Source organism: Hippichthys cyanospilos, chromosome 5 (assembly GCF_059441005.1).
Source record: "Hippichthys cyanospilos isolate Australia breed blue-spotted pipefish chromosome 5, RoL_Hcya_1.0, whole genome shotgun sequence".
In the NCBI taxonomy this organism is placed as follows: domain Eukaryota; kingdom Metazoa; phylum Chordata; class Actinopteri; order Syngnathiformes; family Syngnathidae; genus Hippichthys; species Hippichthys cyanospilos.
The window spans coordinates 6455851-6478350 of NC_142373.1; the positions used below are offsets into that span (position 1 = coordinate 6455851).

The 22500-nt window shown below is 38.1% G+C and overlaps 1 protein-coding gene across 3 annotated transcripts in view; it reads right to left on the bottom strand.

Annotated features, from left to right (window-relative positions):
* Positions 1–22500, bottom strand: part of ccdc93 (CCC complex scaffolding subunit CCDC93) — a 96504-nt gene that overhangs the window by 26690 nt on the left and 47314 nt on the right. For all 3 annotated transcript variants that reach the window (XM_088414630.1, XM_088414629.1, XM_088414628.1), the window contains one exon: positions 20968–21081. In XM_088414630.1, coding sequence (XP_088270756.1) covers positions 20968–21081 — 114 coding nt within the window. The remainder of the gene's footprint in view (positions 1–20967; positions 21082–22500) is intronic.

Genomic DNA, 22500 nt, shown 5'->3' on the forward strand with positions numbered 1-22500 from the left:
GACTTCACACGTTGATTGAAAGTCAAATCCTTCAGACATCAACAAACATATATTCCATCATAGTGCTAGAATCACCTCGTGGCAGAAAATATATTACCAAGTTTGCCATTCCAATTACTTAGTTGAGCCCGTTGGACAAATGTGAATGAAAATGTTACCTTTTTTAGAACATTGACCTCTATAGTTCGCCTGCATATGCACGAATACATTCATATCCCAATATGTTCATACATCGAACTGTTCATCCTTCAACGTGCTAATATATATATATATATATATATATATATATATATATATATATAACAATTTTTTCATTATGTAAATTTAATTTAATTTTTTATTTGTGAGTTAAATAAAATACTTTAAATTATTGTGATTCTCCTTCTGAATGCATCTGCTTTTTTAAGCCATATACATGCACATAAATTCACCAACCTTTTAACACACCTTGGGCCTTCTTAAAAAATTTGCTATTCTTTAAATACTGTGTTGGCAACCAATGACTACTAATTTAAACTTATAATATAGCCTTCAGCTCAGCCTTCAACCACATCATCCCGGATATCCTGGTCCAAAAATTGACTCACTTGGGCATCTCCACCTCAATATGCCAGTGGATTAATAATTTCCTCACGGACCTCCCACAGTCCGTCAAACTGGGTCGCCACTCCTCCTCCACCATCACACTCAGCACCGGTTCTCCTCAAGGATGTGTACTGAGCCCCCTGTTGTTCACTCTCTACACATTTGACTGCACTCCGACCCATCCCTCAAACACCATAATTAAGTTTGCGGATGATACGACCGTGGTCGGACTCATCTCAGGGGGAAATGAGTCTGACTATAGAGACGAGGTAAACCGATTGACAGTGTGGTGCTCAGCAAACAACCTGAAACTGAACACCACAAAAACAAAAGAGATTATTCTGGACTTCACGAAGGGACGAGCAGACCCAGCGCCGCTTTACATTCATGGGAACTGTGTGGAAAGGGTGAGCTCCACTAGGTTCCTGGGTGTGCAGCTCTCTGCGGAGCTTTCCTGGACAGCCAACACCATGGCGGTGGTGAAGAAAGCCCAGCAGCGACTCCACTTCCTGAGGGTGCTCAAGAGAAACAACCTGGAGGAGAAGCTGCTGGTGATGTTCTACAGAGCTACCATCGAGAGCACCTTAATGTACTGCATTACAGCATGGTACGCGAGGTGCTCAGTAGCAGACAGAAAAGCGCTGCAGAGGATGATTAATCTGGCCCAGAAGGTCACGGGCTGCTCTCTGCCAAGCCTGGAGGACATTGCCAGCACACGTTACCTCAGTAGAGCCGGCAACATCATCAAGGATGCATCCCATCCCGGCAACCACCTGTTTATCTTGATACCCTAAGGCCGCCGTTACAGAGCACACAAAACCCGGACAAGCAGATTTAGAGACAGTTTTTTTCCTAGAGCTATTACTGCAATAAATAATCACGGAATATAATCAAGTACTGCATTTTAAACCATACTCACTTTCTTCACTTGTGCAATAATGAGCATTATCTGAGCCATTCATCCATGTGTAATATGTGTACTGCGTGCGAGAAAAGCCTCAGACCACACTACCACTACATATGCTGTTGTTGTGTGTGTTTTAAACGTTGTATTTATACACTGTTATATTTTTACTCTATTTATTGTTTTTTAACGAAATGCACTAAGGAGTAGCACCCAAATCTCGTTGTATGCTATACAAAGACAATAAAGGCGATTCTGATTCTGATTCTAAACTTTCACCTTTGACTCTACTGTTCGCCTGCATATGCACAAATACATTCATACCCAAATATGTTCATACCTTGAACTGTTCATCCTTCAACGTGCTCACATCTGCGAAGGCCAGTTATAGCTGCGTGCAGCTCTAGTTATTGTGTGAAGGTGGAACCTTCACACATATGTTATTGTGCTCGGCCATTTTCTTTATTATTATTATTGTGTGAAGGTGGAACCTTCACATATATGTTATTGTGCTCAGCCATTTTCTTTATTGTGTGAAGGTGGAACCTTCACACATGTTATTCTACCGCTTTATTATTGTGTGAAGGTGGAACCTTCACACATATGTTATTCTACCGCTTTATTGTGTGAAGGTGGAACCTTCACACATATGTTATTCTACCGCTTTATTATTATTATTATTATTATTGTGTGAAGGTGAAAAGGTGCTTTAACCGCTTTAAACCGCTTTATTGTGTGAAGGTGAAACCTTCACACATATGTTATTCCTTGACTTTATTATTATTGTGTGAAGGTGAAACCTTCACACATGTTATTCCTTGACTTTATTATTGTGTGAAGGTGAAACCTTCACACATATGTTATTCCTTGACTTTATTGTGTGAAGGTGAAACCTTCACACATGTTATTCCTTGACTTTATTATTGTGTGAAGGTGAAACCTTCACACTTATGTTTTTCTCCACCTTTATTATTATTATTTTTTTTTTTATTCCGACCGTTTTTTAGGTACGTTTCAACTCCTTCCCAGTTCATCCAATTCATGCCGTTCAAACTTCATATCATTCTACATATTCATGTTTAGTGCGGGTCTATTTTTCAAGTTTCAACTTTTCATCGTTTTCCTACAATTTAAGTTTTTGTACCGTAAAAATGGCCTAATGTTAAGTGAATGGGCTGGTCTTCGTGCTTTATTTTTAAACTTTAACGTTTTCGATATTTCCTATGTCTCGGTGGCTCATGGGATTTGTGTACCGCATTCGCACTTCATGTTCGTGGGTTCAATCCCAGGCTGCGTCATTTTTTAGTTGTGTGAGTCTTTTTTAGTTAGTGCGGGTCTATTTTTCAAGTTTCAACTTTTCATCGTTTTCCTACAATTTAAGTTTTTGTACCGTAAAAACGGCCTAATGTTTAGTGATTGGAGCGTTCTTCCTACTTCCTTTTAAAGCGTTCACGGTTTCGTCATTTCCCGTGGCTCAGACGTTCTGTTGACGTATATCTACTACATGTTCGTGCGTTCGATCCCCGCTGTGTCTTTTCACACATTCAGTGTTTTTTTTTCAGTTAATTCAGTATTTTTTTTTTGGTTTCAATTCCTTCCCAGTTCATCCAATTCATGCCGTTCGAACTTCATATCATTCCACATATTCACGTGAAGTGCTTTTTTATTTTTCAAGGTTCAACTATTCGTTTTCCTACATTTTACGTTTTTTATACTATTCATATTTAAAGAATTTAGCCTTTTCAAACTGTTCTTACTTTCATTTCATCTTTTCATTCCACAGTTGAACTTTTTTCAGTTTTTTAACTTTGTATTATTCGTAGTTCTTCATAGATTCACGTTCAAAAATACTTCATTCCCTATATTTCAAGCTTTCACAGTGTGGTCTTACACTGCCCCCCAGTGGCCCAGTGGTAGAGTTGTCATCTTCAACATGTCCGTGTCCCGGTTCGGGCAAATCGCGTTTCACGTTTACAGTTCAACTTTCAGCTACAATTCAAGTTTTTGTACCGTAAAAATTGTCTAATGTTAAGTGAATGGTGTTGTTAAGAAGTTTCTGATTATACTTAACGATTTCGTGTTTGAATCGTTCTGTTATTACTATTTACGTCTGGACATGTTTCTCCTGTGGTCATGTGATCTTCCTAGCAACCGCCTAGCAACTAATCACAAGTTATGTTTCATTCCTCCACTACCAATCAGGACTCTGTTTACACTATCATAGGTTGTTTTGCTCTTTCACGGGTCAGTCGGCAGGTATCGTTGTAACGGACAGTCATTTTTTCTGCTTTCAATCATTCTGTGGATTATCTAATTCCTTTCATTATTATTCCGTGCGTCCATGAGAATGTAAGTACAGTTTGAATATGTTGTCCGTTCGTGGTTTTGGATACATGTTTACGTTTGCACTGCTTCACTTTGTCCATTAATGTCTAAGTTGTTATTGCACCTAAGTTTGGTATAATTGCTAAAGGCAGATATACCGTACTTTTCATTTTTCACTTTTAGTATTCACGTTAAAAGTTTCATCCACAAAATGTGCATATTTGTCGCATGTTTGCCGTGTGTGCCAATGTGATCCTTCCTCGTAAGGGAGTGACGTCACCGCCCACTCAAATCTATTCGGCTCCATTAACCCTTTCCTACCTAACATGTTAACATGATACATGTTTACGTTTGCACTGCTTCACTTTGTCCATTAATGTTTAAGTTGTTATTGCACCTAAGTTTGGTATAATTGCTAAAGGCAGATATACCGTTCTTTTCATACTTCACTTTTAGTATTCACGTTAAAGTTTCATTCACAAAATGTGCATATTTGTCGCATGTTTGCCGTGTGTGCCAATGTAATCCTTCCTCCGTAAGGGAGTGACGTCACCGCCCACTCAAATCTATTCGGCTCTATTAACCCTTTCCTACCTAACGCACATTTTGGAACGATTGGGTTGAATTCATTCTTCCTATCATTGTACGGTATGTTTGCCTGTGTTGTTTATGTTATTCTAAGCTAATATAGAGTCATGTGAGCATATGATGTAACATATTGTAACTATTCAAACATATTCAACATATTCAAACTGTTCTTACTTTCATTTCATCTTACTTTTCATTCGACAGTTGAACTTTTCTCAGTTTTTTTTTATCTTTGTATTATTCGTAATACTTCACAGATTCACGTTCAAACATACTTCATTCCCTTTATTTAAAGCTTTCACAGTGTGGTCTGACACCGCCCCCCAGTGGCCCAGTGTTAGAGTTGTCATCTTCAACACGTCCGTGTCCCGGTTCGGGCAAATCGCGTTTCACGTTTACAGTTGTTTTTTCTCTTCTGCTTTTAGTTCAGATCATCCACACTTTTTTTATAATTCAAACATTCGTTTTTTTTTTTAGTTTCCAACTTTGTGTTATTCATATTTTTTCACACATTCACATCATTCCACAGTTCAACTTTTTTAAATTTTTCAACTTTGTATTATTCATATTTCTTCACATTAACATTATACCACAGTTCATCTTTCAGCTACAATTCAAGTTTTTCTACCGTAAAAATGGCCTAATGTTAAGTGAATGGTGTGATTCAAAAACATGCAGGATACAAGCCCTCGAGGACTGGAGTTTGACACCTACAGTTTAGTTATACAAAGTACACCATTTCCCATGATGCCTACGGGCGGCCATCTTAGACCACTGAAGACTCCAACTCCCATCTGCCCTCATGGGCGGCCATCTTGGATATTTTCTTAGACGTCTCATGACCTCTCACTTCTGCTTCCACCTCGTACAGCATCTGGCTTGGTGAACTCAGCTTGATTCATACATTCAGTTTTTTTCAGTTTTTCAACTTTGTATTATTCATATTTCAAGCAGTAAAAAAACTGAAAAAGTTTGATTAGGGATCATTTTTAAACTCCTGATAATGAGCTAATCATTTGAATGAGGTGGATTGAATGAGGTGGATTGTGGATTGATGTGAAACAGTGAAGAATTGTGAATAATACAAAGTTGAAAAACTTTGTATTTTCTCTTCTGCTTTTACTTCGGATCATCCACACTTTTTTACGATTCAAACATTCGTTTTTTTTTCCAGTTTCTCAGTTTTTCAACTTTGTAGGATTCATAATTTTTCACAGATTCAAATCATTCTACAGTTCAACTTTTTTCAGTTTTTCATTCATCTTCAAATTCCACAGTTCAACTTTTTTTCAGTTTTTCAACTTTGTATTCATATTTCTTCACAGATTCACACCATTCAATCGTTCAACATCATTCCACTTTTCAACTCCCAAACCTTCAACGGTTTCACCTTCACACGCAATTTCTTCAGAAATTGCACATTTTCTAGTTATTGTGTGAAGGTGAAACCTTCACACATATGTTATTCCTTGACTTTATTATTGTGTGAAGGTGAAACCTTCACACTTATGTTTTTCTCCACCTTTATTATTATTATTATTATTTTTTTTTTTTTATTCCGACCGTTTTTTAGGTACGTTTCAACTCATTCCCAGTTCATCCAATTCATGCCGTTCAAACTTCATATCATTCTACATATTCATGTTTAGTGCGGGTCTATTTTTCAAGTTTCAACTTTTCATCGTTTTCCTACAATTTAAGTTTTTGTACCGTAAAAATGGCCTAATGTTAAGTGAATGGGCTGGTCTTCGTGCTTTATTTTTAAACCTTAACGTTTTCGATATTTCCTATGTCTCGGTGGGTCATGGGATTTGTGTACGGCATTCGCACTTCATGTTCGTGGGTTCAATCCCAGGCTGCGTCATTTTTTAGTTGTGTGAGTCTTTTTTAGTTAGTGCGGGTCTATTTTTCAAGTTTCAACTTTTCATCGTTTTCCTACAATTTAAGTTTTTGTACCGTAAAAACGGCCTAATGTTACGTGATTGGAGCGTACTTCCTACTTCCTTTTAAAGCGTTCACGGTTTCGTCATTTCCCGTGGCTCAGACGTTCTGTTGACGTATATCTACTACATGTTCGTGCGTTCGATCCCCGCTGTGTCTTTTCACACATTCAGTGTTTTTTTTCAGTTAATTCAGTATTTTCTTTTGGTTTCAACTCCTTCCCAGTTCATCCAATTCATGCCGTTCGAACTTCACATCATTCCACATATTCACGTGAAGTGCTTTTTTATTTTTCAAGGTTCAACTATTCATCGTTTTCCTACAATTTACGTTTTTTATACTATTCATATTTAAAGAATTTAGCCTTTTCAAACTGTTCTTACTTTCATTTCATCTTTTCATTCCACAGTTGAACTTTTTTCAGTTTTTTAACTTTGTATTATTCGTAGTTCTTCATAGATTCACGTTCAAAAATACTTCATTCCCTATATTTCAAGCTTTCGCAGTGTGGTCTTACACTGCCCCCCAGTGGCCCAGTGGTAGAGTTGTCATCTTCAACATGTCCGTGTCCCGGTTCGGGCAAATCGCGTTTCACGTTTACAGTTCAACTTTCAGCTACAATTCAAGTTTTTGTACCGTAAAAATTGTCTAATGTTAAGTGAATGGTGTTGTTAAGAAGTTTCTGATTATACTTAACGATTTCGTGTTTGAATCGTTCTGTTATTACTATTTACGTCTGGACATGTTTCTCCTGTGGTCATGTGATCTTCCTAGCAACCGCCTAGCAACTAATCACAAGTTGTGTTTCATTCCTGCACTACCAATCAGGACTCTGTTTACACTATCATAGGTTGTTTTGCTCTTTCACCGGTAGTCGGCAGGTATCGTTGTAACGGACAGTCATTTTTTCTGCTTTCAATCATTCTGTGGATTATCTCATTCCTTTCATTATTATTCCGTGCGTCCATGAGAATGTAAGTACAGTTTGAATATGTTGTCCGTTCGTGGTTTTGGATACATGTTTACGTTTGCACTGCTTCACTTTGTCCATTAATGTCTAAGTTGTTATTGCACCTAAGTTTGGTATAATTGCTAAAGGCAAATATACCGTACTTTTCATACTTCACTTTTAGTATTCACGTTAAAGTTTCATCCACAAAATGTGCATATTTGTCGCATGTTTGCCGTGTGTGCCAATGTGATCTTTCCGCCGTAAGGGAGTGACGTCACCGCCCACTCAAATCTATTCGGCTCCATTAACCCTTTCCTACCTAACGCACATTTTGGAACGATTGGGTTGAATTCATTCTTCCTATCATTGTACGGTATGTTTGCCTGTGTTGTTTATGTTATTCTAAGCTAATATAGAGTCATGTGAGCATATGATGTAACATATTGTACAATGTTAGTTATGTTAGTTATCAATGTTTAGTGAATGTTCTCTGCTCTCCTTTGCGGAGACCACACACCCACAATCAAACATAGAACACACACAGAACACACAAACACAGAAACACACACACACCAACCCAGATAAATAAATAGAACATTATATACAAATAAAGAGTGGCATGAGAGTGTGCATCGTCTTTATGTTCTGGCCGGACAACCTGATAAGATTGAGGATCCTCTGAATCAGTCAAGTACAGTCCTTTCAAGGAGGTCACAAGTTTGGACGCTACTCCGACACCTCCATTACAGGTGTGATTCAAAAACATGCAGGATACAAGCCCTCGAGGACTGGAGTTTGACACCTATAGTTTAGTTACACAAAGTAATCCATTTCCCATGTTGCCATCGGGCGGCCATCTTAGACCACTGAAGACTCCAACTCCAATCTGCCCTCATGGGCGACCATCTTGGACATTTTATTAGACGTCTCATTACCTCTCACTAGTGCTTCCACCTAGTACAGCATCTGGCTTGGTTAACTCAGCTTGATTCATACGTTTTAGTTTTTTTCAGTTTTTCAACTCTGTATTATTCACATTTCTTCACTGTTTCACATCAATCCACAATCCACCTCATTCAATCCACCTCATTCAAATGATAAGCTCATTAGCAGGAGTTTAAAACTCCAGTCCTTGAGGGCTGATATCCTGCATGTTTTTGAATCACATCATTCACTTAACATTAGGCCTAATATCACAGATTCACATTATTCCAGTTCAACTTTTCTCAGTTTGTTAACTATGTAGGATTCATAATTTTTCACAGATTCAAATCATTCTACAGTTCAACTTTTTTTCAGTTTTTCATTCATCTTCAAATTCCACGGTTCAACTTTTTTTCAGTTTTTCAACTTTGTATTCATATTTCTTCACAGATTCACACCATTCAATCGTTCCACATCATTCCACTTTTCAACTCCCAAACCTTCAACGGTTTCACCTTCACACGCAATTTCTTCAGAAATTGCACTTTTTCTAGTTATTATTATTATTCTGCCGTTTTTTGGGACGTTTCATCTCTTTCCCAGTTTATCCGATTCACGCCGTTCCAATTTCATCTTATTCCACATATTCCCATTCGGGGCGCGTGTATTTTTATAATTCCAATTATTCATAGATTTCCCACAATTCCCTGTTTTCCGAGCCAAAAGTGCCATTGACTTACATTGGGTGATTTTTCATTTCAATATTACATCTTTTACGTTTCATATTTTCAAAATTTAACTCATTCAGCTTGCCTTAGGGATCATTCTCATCATTCCAGTAATACATAGTTTCCAATAATTTCCCATAATTCCATATTTTTCCCACCTTTAATATTTCATAATGCATTTCCAATGGGAGGGCTTCCCATTCATTCTCAATGGGACAATTAACATTTCACATTTTGATGTTTCCCATTTCATATTCATAACATTGAACTTATTCATTCCACCCTATGGCTCATTCCCAACAATTCAATACATCAAAATTATTAATAATTTCCCATAATTCCATATTTTTCACCTATAACAATTTGTTATTCATTCCCAAGGGCAGATTTGACTTTTCCTATTTGAAGCTTCCCCATTTTGCATTCAAATCATTCAGCTAATTCATTTCACAGTCATCATTACACATATTCACACAAACCAGTAATTCATAACAATATTAATAAGTTTACCCATAATTCCTCATTCCCATTTTCCTCACCAAAACTTTGTAACCTTCTATCTTGGCCATTCCTACTCCGATTCCCACCGTTCCAACTTTGATGGATTCCCCCAAATCCCGGCATTCCAAAGGGGTAGCTTCCCAGAACTCAAAATTTTACCCACAATTCCTCATTCTGTAGTCACAAAGAATCCATTCATTTTCTATGGGGTCATTCTTTCTGTGAGCATGTGACCTTCTTGGACTACTGTTCAGGTACACGTTGTACTCTATTTACCATGGTACCCCCACCCAGCGGCCGTCTTGGATGAACTCTGACCTACATCAAATACTACAGCTCCCATACACCCCTGTAAGGCGGCCATCTTGGACATTTGACAAGCTCTCGTCGCAGCCCATTCACTTTGAATGGGGAAAAGTGGAAAAAAGTGGGAAAAAAAAGTTTTTTTGGAAACCCTCACGTGGAAATGAGCGGAACCACGTAACTCATGGACCATCGTTGTGGATTTTGGGCGGCCATCTTGGATATCTGATCAGACATCTCATGAGCTTTCAGCCCATCTTCCACCCAGGATGGTGGCCATCTTGGTTAACTCAGAACAATAAAAACAACACTCTCCTAATGTTGAACATCCAAACTATGAAATATAATCCTCCAAAATTCAGAATTTGAACTTTAAGTGTACTTTTTTCTCACTTTTTTAAATTTTGTGATCTTTTACAAAATTAAAAAAAAATTAGTTTTTTTCACTTTAATGACTACAGGTATTTGTCCGATTCAGGCCGATTTAGCGTTTAACCGTTCATCTTGACCCTGCCTATGACCTCAGAGTGTCATTTACCCATAATGCATCTAATTTGCATAAGTAATAGCCCCCTAAAACTCGCGAAAAATTAGATTTTTTATGTTTCCTCTTGTGATATCTCCATTTGCGTCCGACCTAAACTTATCGTTCCAACTTTAGGTGTTTCCCATTTATGGGTTAGATTGCCAAGAACACCCTCGCACCAAACATTTCAAGTTTTCCCCATTTTTTACCCATAATTCCTCAGTTAATTGTTCTTGCCAAAACATTGTAACCTTCTGTCTTCGCCATTCTTCATCCGATTCCCACCGTTCAAACTTTAATCGATTCCATTCATCCTCGCCAATTCATTGGTGTATTCATTTACCTCTTAGCAGAATACAACATTTTCCCACCATTCCACATACTGTACCTTTAATGAACCAATTCATTTTCAATGAGGTCATTCATTGTGTGGGCGTTTGGCCTTCGTGGACTACTGTTTAGGTAGACAGAGTACTCCATTTCCCATGGGGTCATCAGGTGGCCATCTTGGACACTTGACTACATACACTGAGACTCCATTTCCCATCAAACCTCAGGGGCGGCCATCTTGGATATCTGATCAGACATCTCATTCAGTTTTTCCCTTGTATCTTTGCTAGTCTTCATCCGAATCCGACCGTTCCAATTTTAATCGATTCCCCCTATGCCCGCTATTCCATTTTTACCCACTAATCAAAAATTACCCACAATTCCACTTTTTCAGTTTTTCCCTTATATCTTTGTCATTCTTCATCCGATTCCGACCGTTCCAACTTTAATTGATTTCCCCAAGTCCCGTTATTCCATGGTGGTATCCATTTTCTTCTTCCCAGAATTAAAAAATTACCCACAATTCCATTTTTTCAGTTTTTCCCCTGTATCTTTGCCATTCCTACTCCGATTACCACCGGTCCATCTTTAATCGATTCCCCCAATGCCCGTCCATACATTTTTAACCACAATTCAAAAATTACCCACAATTCCACTTTTTCAGTTTTTCCCTTCTATCTTTGCCATTTTTCATCCGATTCCGTCAGTTCCAATTTTATTTGATTCCCCCAAGTCTCGGCATTCCATAATGGTATTCATTTTCTTCTTCCCAGAATTCAAATTTTTAACACAATTCCACTTTTTCAGTTTTTCCCTTATATCCTTGCCATTCTTCATCCGATTCCGACTGTTCTAACTTTAATTGATTCCTCCAATTCCCGCCATTCCACATAATTCAAAACCTCTCCCTTCAGGTGTTTCACCTTCACACGCAATTTCTTCAGGAATTGCACATATTCTAGTTGTGTGAAGGTGAAACCTTCACACATATGTTATTCCTTGACTTTATTATTATTGTGTGAAGGTGAAACCTTCACACTTATGTTTTTCTCCACCTTTATTATTATTATTTTTATTTTTTTTATTCCGACCGTTTTTTAGGTACGTTTCAACTCATTCCCAGTTCATCCAATTCATGCCGTTCAAACTTCATATCATTCCACATATTCATGTTTAGTGCGGGTCTATTTTTCAAGTTTCAACTTTTCATCGTTTTCCTACAATTTAAGTTTTTGTACCGTAAAAATGGCCTAATGTTAAGTGAATGGGGTGGTCTTCGTACTTTATTTTTAAACTTTAACGGTTTCCGCGTTTCCTATGTCCCAATGGCTCATGGGATTTTTGTACCGCATTCGCACTTCATGTTCGTGGGTTCAATCCCAGGCTGCGTCATTTTTTAGTTGTGTGAGTCTTTTTTAGTTAGTGCGGGTCTATTTTTCAAGTTTCAACTTTTCATCGTTTTCCTACAATTTAAGTTTTTGTACCGTAAAAACGGCCTAATGTTAAGTGATTGGAGCGTTCTTCCTACTTCCTTTTAAAGCGTTCACGGTTACGTCATTTCCCGTGGCTCAGACGTTCTGTTGACGTATATCTACTACATGTTCGTGCGTTCGATCCCCGCTGTGTCTTTTCACACATTCAGTGTTTTTTTTCAGTTAATTCAGTATTTTTTTTTTTGGTTTCAATTCCTTCCCAGTTCATCCAATTCATGCCGTTCGAACTTCATATCATTCCACATATTCACGTGAAGTGCTTTTTTATTTTTCAAGGTTCAACTATTCATCGTTTTCCTACAATTTACGTTTTTTATACTATTCATATTTAAAGAATTTAGCCTTTTCAAACTGTTCTTACTTTCATTTCATCTTTTCATTCCACAGTTGAACTTTTTTCAGTTTTTTAACTTTGTATTATTCGTAGTTCTTCATAGATTCACGTTCAAAAATACTTCATTCCCTATATTTCAAGCTTTCCCAGTGTGGTCTTACACTGCCCCCCAGTGGCCCAGTGGTAGAGTTGTCATCTTCAACATGTCCGTGTCCCGGTTCGGGCAAATCGCGTTTCACGTTTACAGTTCAACTTTCAGCTACAATTCAAGTTTTTGTACCGTAAAAATTGTCTAATGTTAAGTGAATGGTGTTGTTAAGAAGTTTCTGATTATACTTAACGATTTCGTGTTTGAATCGTTCTGTTATTACTATTTACGTCTGGACATGTTTCTCCTGTGGTCATGTGATCTTCCTAGCAACCGCCTAGCAACTAATCACAAGTTGTGTTTCATTCCTGCACTACCAATCAGGACTCTGTTTACACTATCATAGGTTGTTTTGCTCTTTCATCGGTCAGTCGGCAGGTATCGTTGTAATGGACAGTCATTTTTTTCTGCTTTCAATCATTCTGTGGATTATCTCATTCCTTTCATTATTATTCCGTGCGTCCATGAGAATGTAAGTACAGTTTGAATATGTTGTCCGTTCGTGGTTTTGGATACATGTTTACGTTTGCACTGCTTCACTTTGTCCATTAATGTCTAAGTTGTTATTGCACCTAAGTTTGGTATAATTGCTAAAGGCAAATATACCGTACTTTTCATACTTCCCTTTTAGTATTCACGTTAAAGTTTCATCCACAAAATGTGCATATTTTTCGCTTGTTTGCCGTGTGTGCCAATGTGATCTTTCCGCCGTAAGGGAGTGACGTCACCGCCCACTCAAATCTATTCGGCTCCATTAACTCTTTCCTACCTAACGCACATTTTGGAACGATTGGGTTGAATTCATTCTTCCTATCATTGTACGGTATGTTTGCCTGTGTTGTTTATGTTATTCTAAGCTAATATAGAGTCATGTGAGCATATGATGTAACATATTGTACAATGTTAGTTATGTTAGTTATCAATGTTTAGTGAATGTTCTCTGCTCTCCTTTGCAGAGACCACACACCCACAATAAAACATAGAACACACACAGAACACACAAACACAGAAACACACACACACCAACCCAGATAAATAAATAGAACATTATATACAAATAAAGAGTGGCATGAGAGTGTGCATCGTCTTTATGTTCTGGCCGGACAACCTGATAAGATTGAGGATCCTCTGAATCAGTCAAGTACAGTCCTTTCAAGGAGGTCACAAGTTTGGACGCTACTCCGACACCTCCATTACAGGTGTGATTCAAAAACACGCAGGATACAAGCCCTCGAGGACTGGAGTTTGACACCTATAGTTTAGTTACACAAAGTAATCCATTTCCCATGTTGCCATCGGGCGGCCATCTTAGACCACTGAAGACTCCAACTCCAATCTGCCCTCATGGGCGGCCATCTTGGATATTTTATTAGACGTCTCATTACCTCTCATCACTGCTTCCACCTAGTACGGCATCTGGCTTGGTTAACTCAGCTTGATTCATACGTTTTAGTTTTTTTCAGTTTTTCAACTCTGTATTATTCACATTTCTTCACTGTTTCACATCAATCCACAATCCACCTCATTCAATCCACCTCATTCAAATGATAAGCTCATTAACAGGAGTTTAAAACTCCAGTCCTCGAGGGCTGATATCCTGCATGTTTTTGAATCACATCATTCACTTAACATTAGGCCTAATGTCACAGATTCACATTATTCCAGTTCAACTTTTCTCAGTTTGTTAACTATGTAGGATTCATAATTTTTCACAGATTCAAATCATTCTACAGTTCAACTTTTTTTCAGTTTTTCATTCATCTTCAAATTCCACGGTTCAACTTTTTTTCAGTTTTTCAACTTTGTATTCATATTTCTTCACAGATTCGCACCATTCAATCGTTCCACATCATTCCACTTTTCAACTCCCAAACCTTCAACGGTTTCACCTTCACACGCAATTTCTTCAGAAATTGCACTTTTTCTAGTTATTATTATTATTATTATTCTGCCGTTTTTTGGGACATTTCATCTCTTTCCCAGTTTATCCGATTCACGCCGTTCCAATTTCATCTTATTCCACTTATTCCCATTCGGTGCGCGTGTATTTTTATAATTCCAATTATTCATAGATTTCCCACAATTCCCTGTTTTCCGAGCCAAAAGTGCCATTGACTTACATTGGGTGATTTTTCATTTCAATATTACATCTTTTACGTTTCATATTTTCAAAATTTAACTCATTCAGCTTGCCTTAGGGATCATTCTCATCATTCCAGTAATACATAGTTTCCAATAATTTCCCATAATTCCATATTTTTCCCACCTTTAATATTTCATAATGCATTTCCAATGGGAGGGCTTCCCATTCATTCTCAATGGGACAATTAACATTTCACATTTTGATGTTTCCCATTTCATATTCATAACATTGAACTTATTCATTCCACCCTATGGCTCATTCCCAACAATTCAATAAATCAAAATTATTAATAATTTCCCATAATTCCATATTTTTCACCTATAACAATTTGTAATTCATTCCCAAAGGCAGATTTTACTTTTCCTATTTGAAGCTTCCTCATTTTGCATTCAATTCATTCAGCCAATTCATTTCACATTGTAATCATTACACATATTCACACAAACCAGACCTACCTGCGTTAGACCTATACTGGTCGTTCCAACTTTAGGTGTTTCCTGTAATTGTCTTCAACACTTGCCCACATACACTGAGACTCCATTTCCCATCAACCCTGAGGGGCGGCCATCTTGGATATCTGATCAGACATCTCATTCAGTTTTTCCCTTCTATCTTTGCCAGTCTTAACCGTTCCAACTTTAATCGATCACCCCACTTCCTATGTGATCGTGGTGGTATCCATTTTCCACTTCCAAGAATTTAAAAATTACCCACAATTCAACTTGTTCAGTTTTTTTTCCTGCTATCTTTCCGACCGTTCCAACTTCAACTGATTCCCCCAATTCCCACCATTCCATGGTGGTATCCATTTTCCTCTTCCCAAAATTCAAAATTTACCCACAATTCCACTACATTAGTTTTTCACTTCTTTCTTTGCCATTCAACAACTTTTCCTTCAGAGGTTACACCTTCACATCCAATTTCTTCAGAAATTGCAAATATTCTAGTTATTATTATTATTATTATTATTCTCCAAAGTAAATCGTAAATGAGAGGGCTTAAACATGCACGAAAAGTCACCAAAATTTGCACACTCATCGGGCCTGCTGTAAAATTAGGTATTTTGGTGTTTTCATACATTAAAATCTAAAAAATGGATTTTTAGCACCACCTACAGTTGAACACTTCTCCATGGTCACGGCCAGTTTCACCTCGAGCTATGAAATTTTTTAGGGCATATATAGGACCTCAAGACCTACAAAAAAGTTATAGACTACTATATGCTAGGATGTACAGAACCAGAGATATGAATTTTTTTATGTGCCTTTCTGGACAGTTTTTGGCTGTTTGCAGGTACCAAGTTCCTCTTAATAGCTCCTAAATGGTTGACCCTATCATCTTCAAATTTGGTGTGCTTCATCATCAGGCATAGCGACACAATTGGGCAAAATTTCGTGAAGATCAGTGTCAGAGAAATCTCAGAAAAGAAGACTAGGACAAGCCTAGCTGCTCAAACAGCAAAAAGAGTAACTCAGACCAGCCAAGATTGACTTTTCTATGCCGGGCATAGGGAAAAAAAGCTTGGGCAAATGTAACTCGTGGGTCTTCCAACGCTAGTTTTTCCACCGCCCAGCCGTTCCCCCCTGGCTTTTATTGAGTAGAAGCATAGCAGATTACAAGACACAACAAAAGAGCCAGCCGGGCGCCACCGGCAGCTGGGCCAAGGTCCCGGCTCACACTTTCGTGCGTCAACAGTTCTATCTAAGGACAGGGTCAAGATGAACTAGGATTGCATAAATGGGTAACAATGAACTAAGCACATAATAACAACCTAATATATGATTCCCTTCACAATCAGCCATCATATATGATGGGGGGGAGGGGCTTTAAATTATGTGTCAAATTTCCTTCGCCATGAGCAACAAGAACCTTAATAACTCCAATGCGCAAGCTTCAAAAAATCTGAAATTTTACAGAAAATTTACTAATTGTGTCCTTAAAATATCTGCATGATAAATTTTCAAATCAATTACTGTGCCACTTACAAAAATGTCATTTTTTAAACTTTCATGTATTGTGCAAAGCCCATAAGAGTAAATGGACTGAAAATGTGTCCGAATACCATCGGGTCTTAGAGAAAATAGGTTTTTAAATTTTACGACTTTACATTTGACGTGGTCCATTATCTGACAGAGTGGCACAACAGGGCAAAATTTCGTCAGGATCGGCTAACATATATGATGAGGGCGGGGCTTCAAATTACATGATTCAAATTTCCTTTTCCACCAGTGACAAAAACCTTAGTATTTCAATTTTTGCACTGTGCAATTCCTGTTTGAGCAAATTAACTGAAAATTGGCCAGAATAGCTTTGAGAAATGAAACATGAAGGTTCTTCAACTTTCCAATTTTGTGCTAGGGGCGCGGCCATTACGTTGTCTCAAAGATCGATGTCTCGCCAATACCAAAAAGTTTCTTTAATTGAACCCAGATGGTCTTATCTTTTCTAAATTTCATATAATTGATGGGAGTCCAATGTAAAACACCAGTTTTACATTGTAACCAGTTTTTTATCATACTGCGAGCGCCACCTAGTGGGACCAAAAAATATCATTATAGTTGAAGGATTGCAGCCAAACCCAGTTGGTTCGCCTTACAGCTATCAACATTTGTAGGCAAATGCAAGACCCTAAGAACTAAATAACAATCAAAGACAGGCATACGCTAGGATGTAGAGAATAAAAAGCGTTACAGATTATTGAATTTGCAAATTTGATGCATTTATGGCCTTTTGTAAGTCTTCCACTGCTGCCGCCTTCTATTAAACTGTTGACACCATCAACTTTCAATTTGGCCTAGAACATGATCAGACTTAGAGGCACAACTGGTCCAAAAATTGTCACGATCCCATGAAATAAATGATGGAGGTGGGCTTTTCTTCGAGTGACAAAAACTTTTATAACTCAGCTGAACAAGCGTTAAAATATCTGAAAATTGACAGTAGCATTTAGACTCATGGTCCAAATCTTCTACATGATACATTTCCAAAATACCAATAGCGACACCTGGTGCCAGACAAAAATGTTATTTTTTACACTTTCATGTTCTCTGCTATGAAGTCAGTAAACTCACTGAAAATCAGTCAGGAGAATAATGAGACATAACGAACATTATGAATCTCAAGTTTCATGACTCTTCAAATTTGGGCGTGGCCTTTACACCGCCTCAAAGTCCAATGTCTGGCCAGAACGGTAAAACTTAATGGAATTGGACCAAGATGATCTTCTCTAAATTTTATTTCATGGGAGTACAATGCGAAACACACTTTTTTTCCTCGTAGTGTGTGCGCCACCTGGTGGCAGCAAAAAATTACATTTTCATTTATTCATATTTTCATTTATATTTTCATTTACCTTGTTGAGCCTGTGAAAGTAATATTACTGAAGTTTTTCCAGAAAGGCCTTCAGACACGCTTAATTTCTTCTACCTAATATTTCGATGTTTTGATAATGGCCGTGGCCTATTCAGCAGCGCTCATTATGACCATTTATCGTAACAGTAAATGCTGATGTAGTTTGTCCCAGATGATCTCATTTTCTCACAACGTCACACGTTGATTGAAAGTCAATTCCTACAGACATCAACAAACATATATTACATCGTAGTTCTAGAATCACCTCGTGGCAGAAAATATATTACAGAGTTTGCGATTCCAATTACTTAGCTGAGCCTGTTGGACAAATGCTAATGAAAATTTGACCTTTCCTAGAACATTGACCTCTACAGTTCGCCTGCATATGCACGAATACATTCATACCCAAATATGTTCATACCTCGAACTGTTCATCCTTCAACGTGCTCAGGTCTGCGAGAGCCAACTATAGCTGCTTGCAGCTCTGGTTATTATTATTATTAGGGCCCGAGCAGCATCCGCTGCGAGGTCCCTATTGTTCTTCTCAACTGATCACCACTTTGTGTTGTGTTGGCTCCGTTGGTGACGGAGGATACTGGTGAAACCTGGCAGACAAACGTATCATGTGCAATGGTCCCTGTAATTTTCAATGCATCTGAGCATTCGCACAAACTCCCTGAGCAGGCCTTGGACCAAGGTGAGCAACTTCAGACATGCACACTGTGAGTCACTGTGTGCATATCTGATGTCGCTCCTAAAGTGACCTCTTTCACATAACATTTTGTCATTGAGCAAAGAAGGAGAGGGACTAACACACAGCTAAAGTGGGATCATTCATGGCTAGTGGTTTGATGAAGCAAGGCAGCTTGGAAATCCAAGAATTCATGTGAACAGCACAACCTGATGATGTCCAACAACTTTTAAACATATGTGTGGGCCAGTAATGTGCTTCTGGGTACTTATCCCGTCATTTATGAGGGGAGAGCTGAGGTGAAAAGCGTCGCCCAGGACCAATACGGGAGAACAATGCATCTATGATTGACATGTTTGCAGGGGCCAATTCACAGCATTTGGAATTATTATGGGGCACTGCTGACCCCAGCTTGAGACGCCGTGAACCCGTAGAAAGAATAATTTGCTGACCTCGCTAATTACACGACACATATTCCTTTGAGGAGGCAAAGTTTGGAAGTTTTATATGCCTTTTATAATGCCTTTAGAAATAACACATGGATGGACAATGGATGTCTTCCAGTTTTCAGCTTGAGCCCAGTAAAACAGAGATGTTAATAAAACAAAAAAAGGAAAAGACATGATGGGATAACTTATTGATGGAATAACTTGAGGGGTCGTAAAATGATATTTAACTACTTTCCACAGTGCAATATGTGCATAAAAATTACGTTTGGCACATTCGCAATTTATTTTCTCATTAAATATGAGTTTTATGATTCCGATTTTACTAACCAGGAAGTAAAACAGCTATTCTTTCCCTGAAGGTGCCGCGCCATCTTGCAGCTCAAGCAGCAGGCCTCACAACATGCATCCTTGACCGCTCATCCTCACAAGGATTATGGCTGAGTTAGACTACTCCAACAACATGAATAATGGTGCCAAAAACAGGCATTTTCCTGACATTAAAATGCAAAGCAGCGTCGAAATACCACACTCATTGACACACATTCCTTGTATCAAATCCGTCCCTGTGGAAACCCAGTATTCATAATGATAGTTACGCCTGTGGGTGAATTATTTGCTACTCATGCTAATTGTCTAGTTGTGTGCTCCCAAACACATTTTGGCCGCCTCAACATTTTTGCAGTAAAATGTTGTGGCTAATAAATGAAACGTTAATGTTACTTGGCCGACTCAGTACAAATGACTTGGTACAAAATTTCCCCTCCTCAGCTCCGGAACCAAAACGAAGCAAAAAGCTGTGGATAAGGTAGGAGTGTATTTTCTCTTCTACAGGCAGTGCAAGGAGTTGTGAATCGTTCCTGCCTCACTTCTGTCGTCATAAACCATGTTCAAGCCCTTTTTTCTGCAGAGGTGTAGAGCGCAGAACAAGCAAGGAATGCTTAGAAATGCATACAGGAAAGAAAATATTATGTTGAAAGTGTTTAGGGTGAAAATGGTTTAAATCTCCAAAAAGTTGATTTTTCATGTTGTGGTACCTTTAGGAGATTAAATAGGGATTCATGTCCTCCAATTATTTTGATAAATTTGGGGATTGCCTCGCTCAGAAGCAAATAGAAAACAGCTTTTCCACAAAGTAGGAAGAGGCGCTTCTGGCCTCTGTAATGAGGTCTGTGCTTCTCAATTATATTTGGCAAAGCCCCCCCGAGGAAAGTCAAAACATTTCGCACCCCCCTACTTGCCATAGCGACCATAAATAGAATTTATGAATAATGAAGAGAATTAATAAAACAAAATATGTATAACTGTTCCTTTCCTTTTTAACAATGACACAGGAAAAAGCAATATAAAAAACTTTTACTATTTTTTTAAACAACATTTAACCTGGTAAAAGGTTTGTCTAAGTAGAAAAAAACCCAAGTGCCTGGAAAAAGAGATGCTAATCCTTATTTTATCTCAATTACACTTCACTTGGAAAAAACAAACTTACCCCCCCCCCCCCCCCCCACCACCCCACTATTTGAGAAACACTGAATTAAGTGAAGGTATAGTACTACATAGGTTGAACGTCTGCCCCGTGGAGGCATGGATGGAACGCTATTGTGATGTGATTACGTCGTCATTATCCACTGCTGAAACAAAGTTATGGTACACTAAATAACAATACGTACTGTAGATAGTATTTTACAGCTAAAATAATTCTAAAATATTTTTTCTTCTAAATGAGCTACATTTACATAAAATGAACAACTGACCTCAGCATACTGGTTATTCATCGACTGGATCTGTTTGTTCAAAAAGCCAACAGCTCTGAGGTGTTGATGCAGTGGGGAATACCACTCGGAAAAGTCCTCTGTTACCTCCAAATGCTGTAATAAACAGATGGAAAGAATCCAACAGTTAGGGTTTAAAAACAAAAAACATTACATGAAAATAAAAACATTTTTCAGGAAACAAACAAAAGAGTTAAATCTGATTATTGTACAGTTCATTATTATTATTTTTAATGTGTTTGGGTGGTACTCAATTTTATTCATAAACCGTAAGACTGAGGAGCCCTTCATTTTTTTGGGATTGGCCCGCGCTGGTTATTGAAGGGCAAGCTTGAGCTATATTGCTCAGAAATGCTTGGAAAAAAGAAAACATTAGATTGAGGGTGTTTCTGGTGAATAATTAGCATTTTAACATAGCTAAACTTAAAAAAAAAAAACATTTTTTTTTATTTTTCATGATACCTGTACAGGCCCTTTGAAACCACAGACGTAAGTAGCTACAGTATAAAGCTATGTTAAGGTACTGGAATGTTGGAAGTTGCAAAATTTATTAACATGCAGGCTTGTCTAAGAACAAAAGAAACAAATTCTTAGCACTGCTTACTGTGATCTTGCACTTTTTATCTTTACACACTATATCCACAGTTCACACAGTAGAACTAACAAACTTAAAAGGGAAATTAGCTACGACTAACACTGGATATATTGGCATAAAAAAAATGCATACCAAATTAGGCTGATGTAAACAAATTTCCTCTTCCTCTGTAGTGTTGCTCGTTAGTGTGTTGTTGTTTCTGCCATTAGCGCCGTTAGCAACACGAGACACAGGAAATACACGACACATAACTGAGTCTCATCGTGATACTACTTACTGTACTTATTTTCTGTTTTATAATTTATGATTTAAAACACAACACACACAGGAAATACTGTACACAACACAAAACCGAGGCTCATCGTGATACTACTTACTGTACTTACCGTCCGTTTTATAATTTATGATTTAAGTAAATGTGTACTGCAATAATATTTGTCTTAAACATGTAAAGTATAAATACCTTTCACATTAAAAAAAACAAAACAGGTACCCATACACACATGCATGAAAAGTTGAAGAATGGGCAGTGGCTGTAGCAGACTTGCAGGTGTGCAAGTATGTGTGAAGGCCTTTATTGGTTGCAGACGGCAGAGGGCTTTGATGAATTCACAGCTTTCTCTCTCTAGAGTGGGCCAACAGAAGCACGAACAGAGGTCATCCATGATCCATCGCACTCCTGGATGGCTGGTCAGTTTTGATGAATGGCCCCACTGCAGCAGCTCTGAATGCATCCGACAGCATCCATGCCAAATAGAGAGTTAGGCAGGCACAGGCTTGCACCGAACTGTTCTCTAGATGTTGTCATGTCCAAGGTCAAAGTGGAGATTACACAGGGTAGGATAGGCTATCCCACTTATGGAACTTTCTGGACAACACGTGTAGTTTTATGTTGCAGGATCCAGGATGATGAGGAGAGA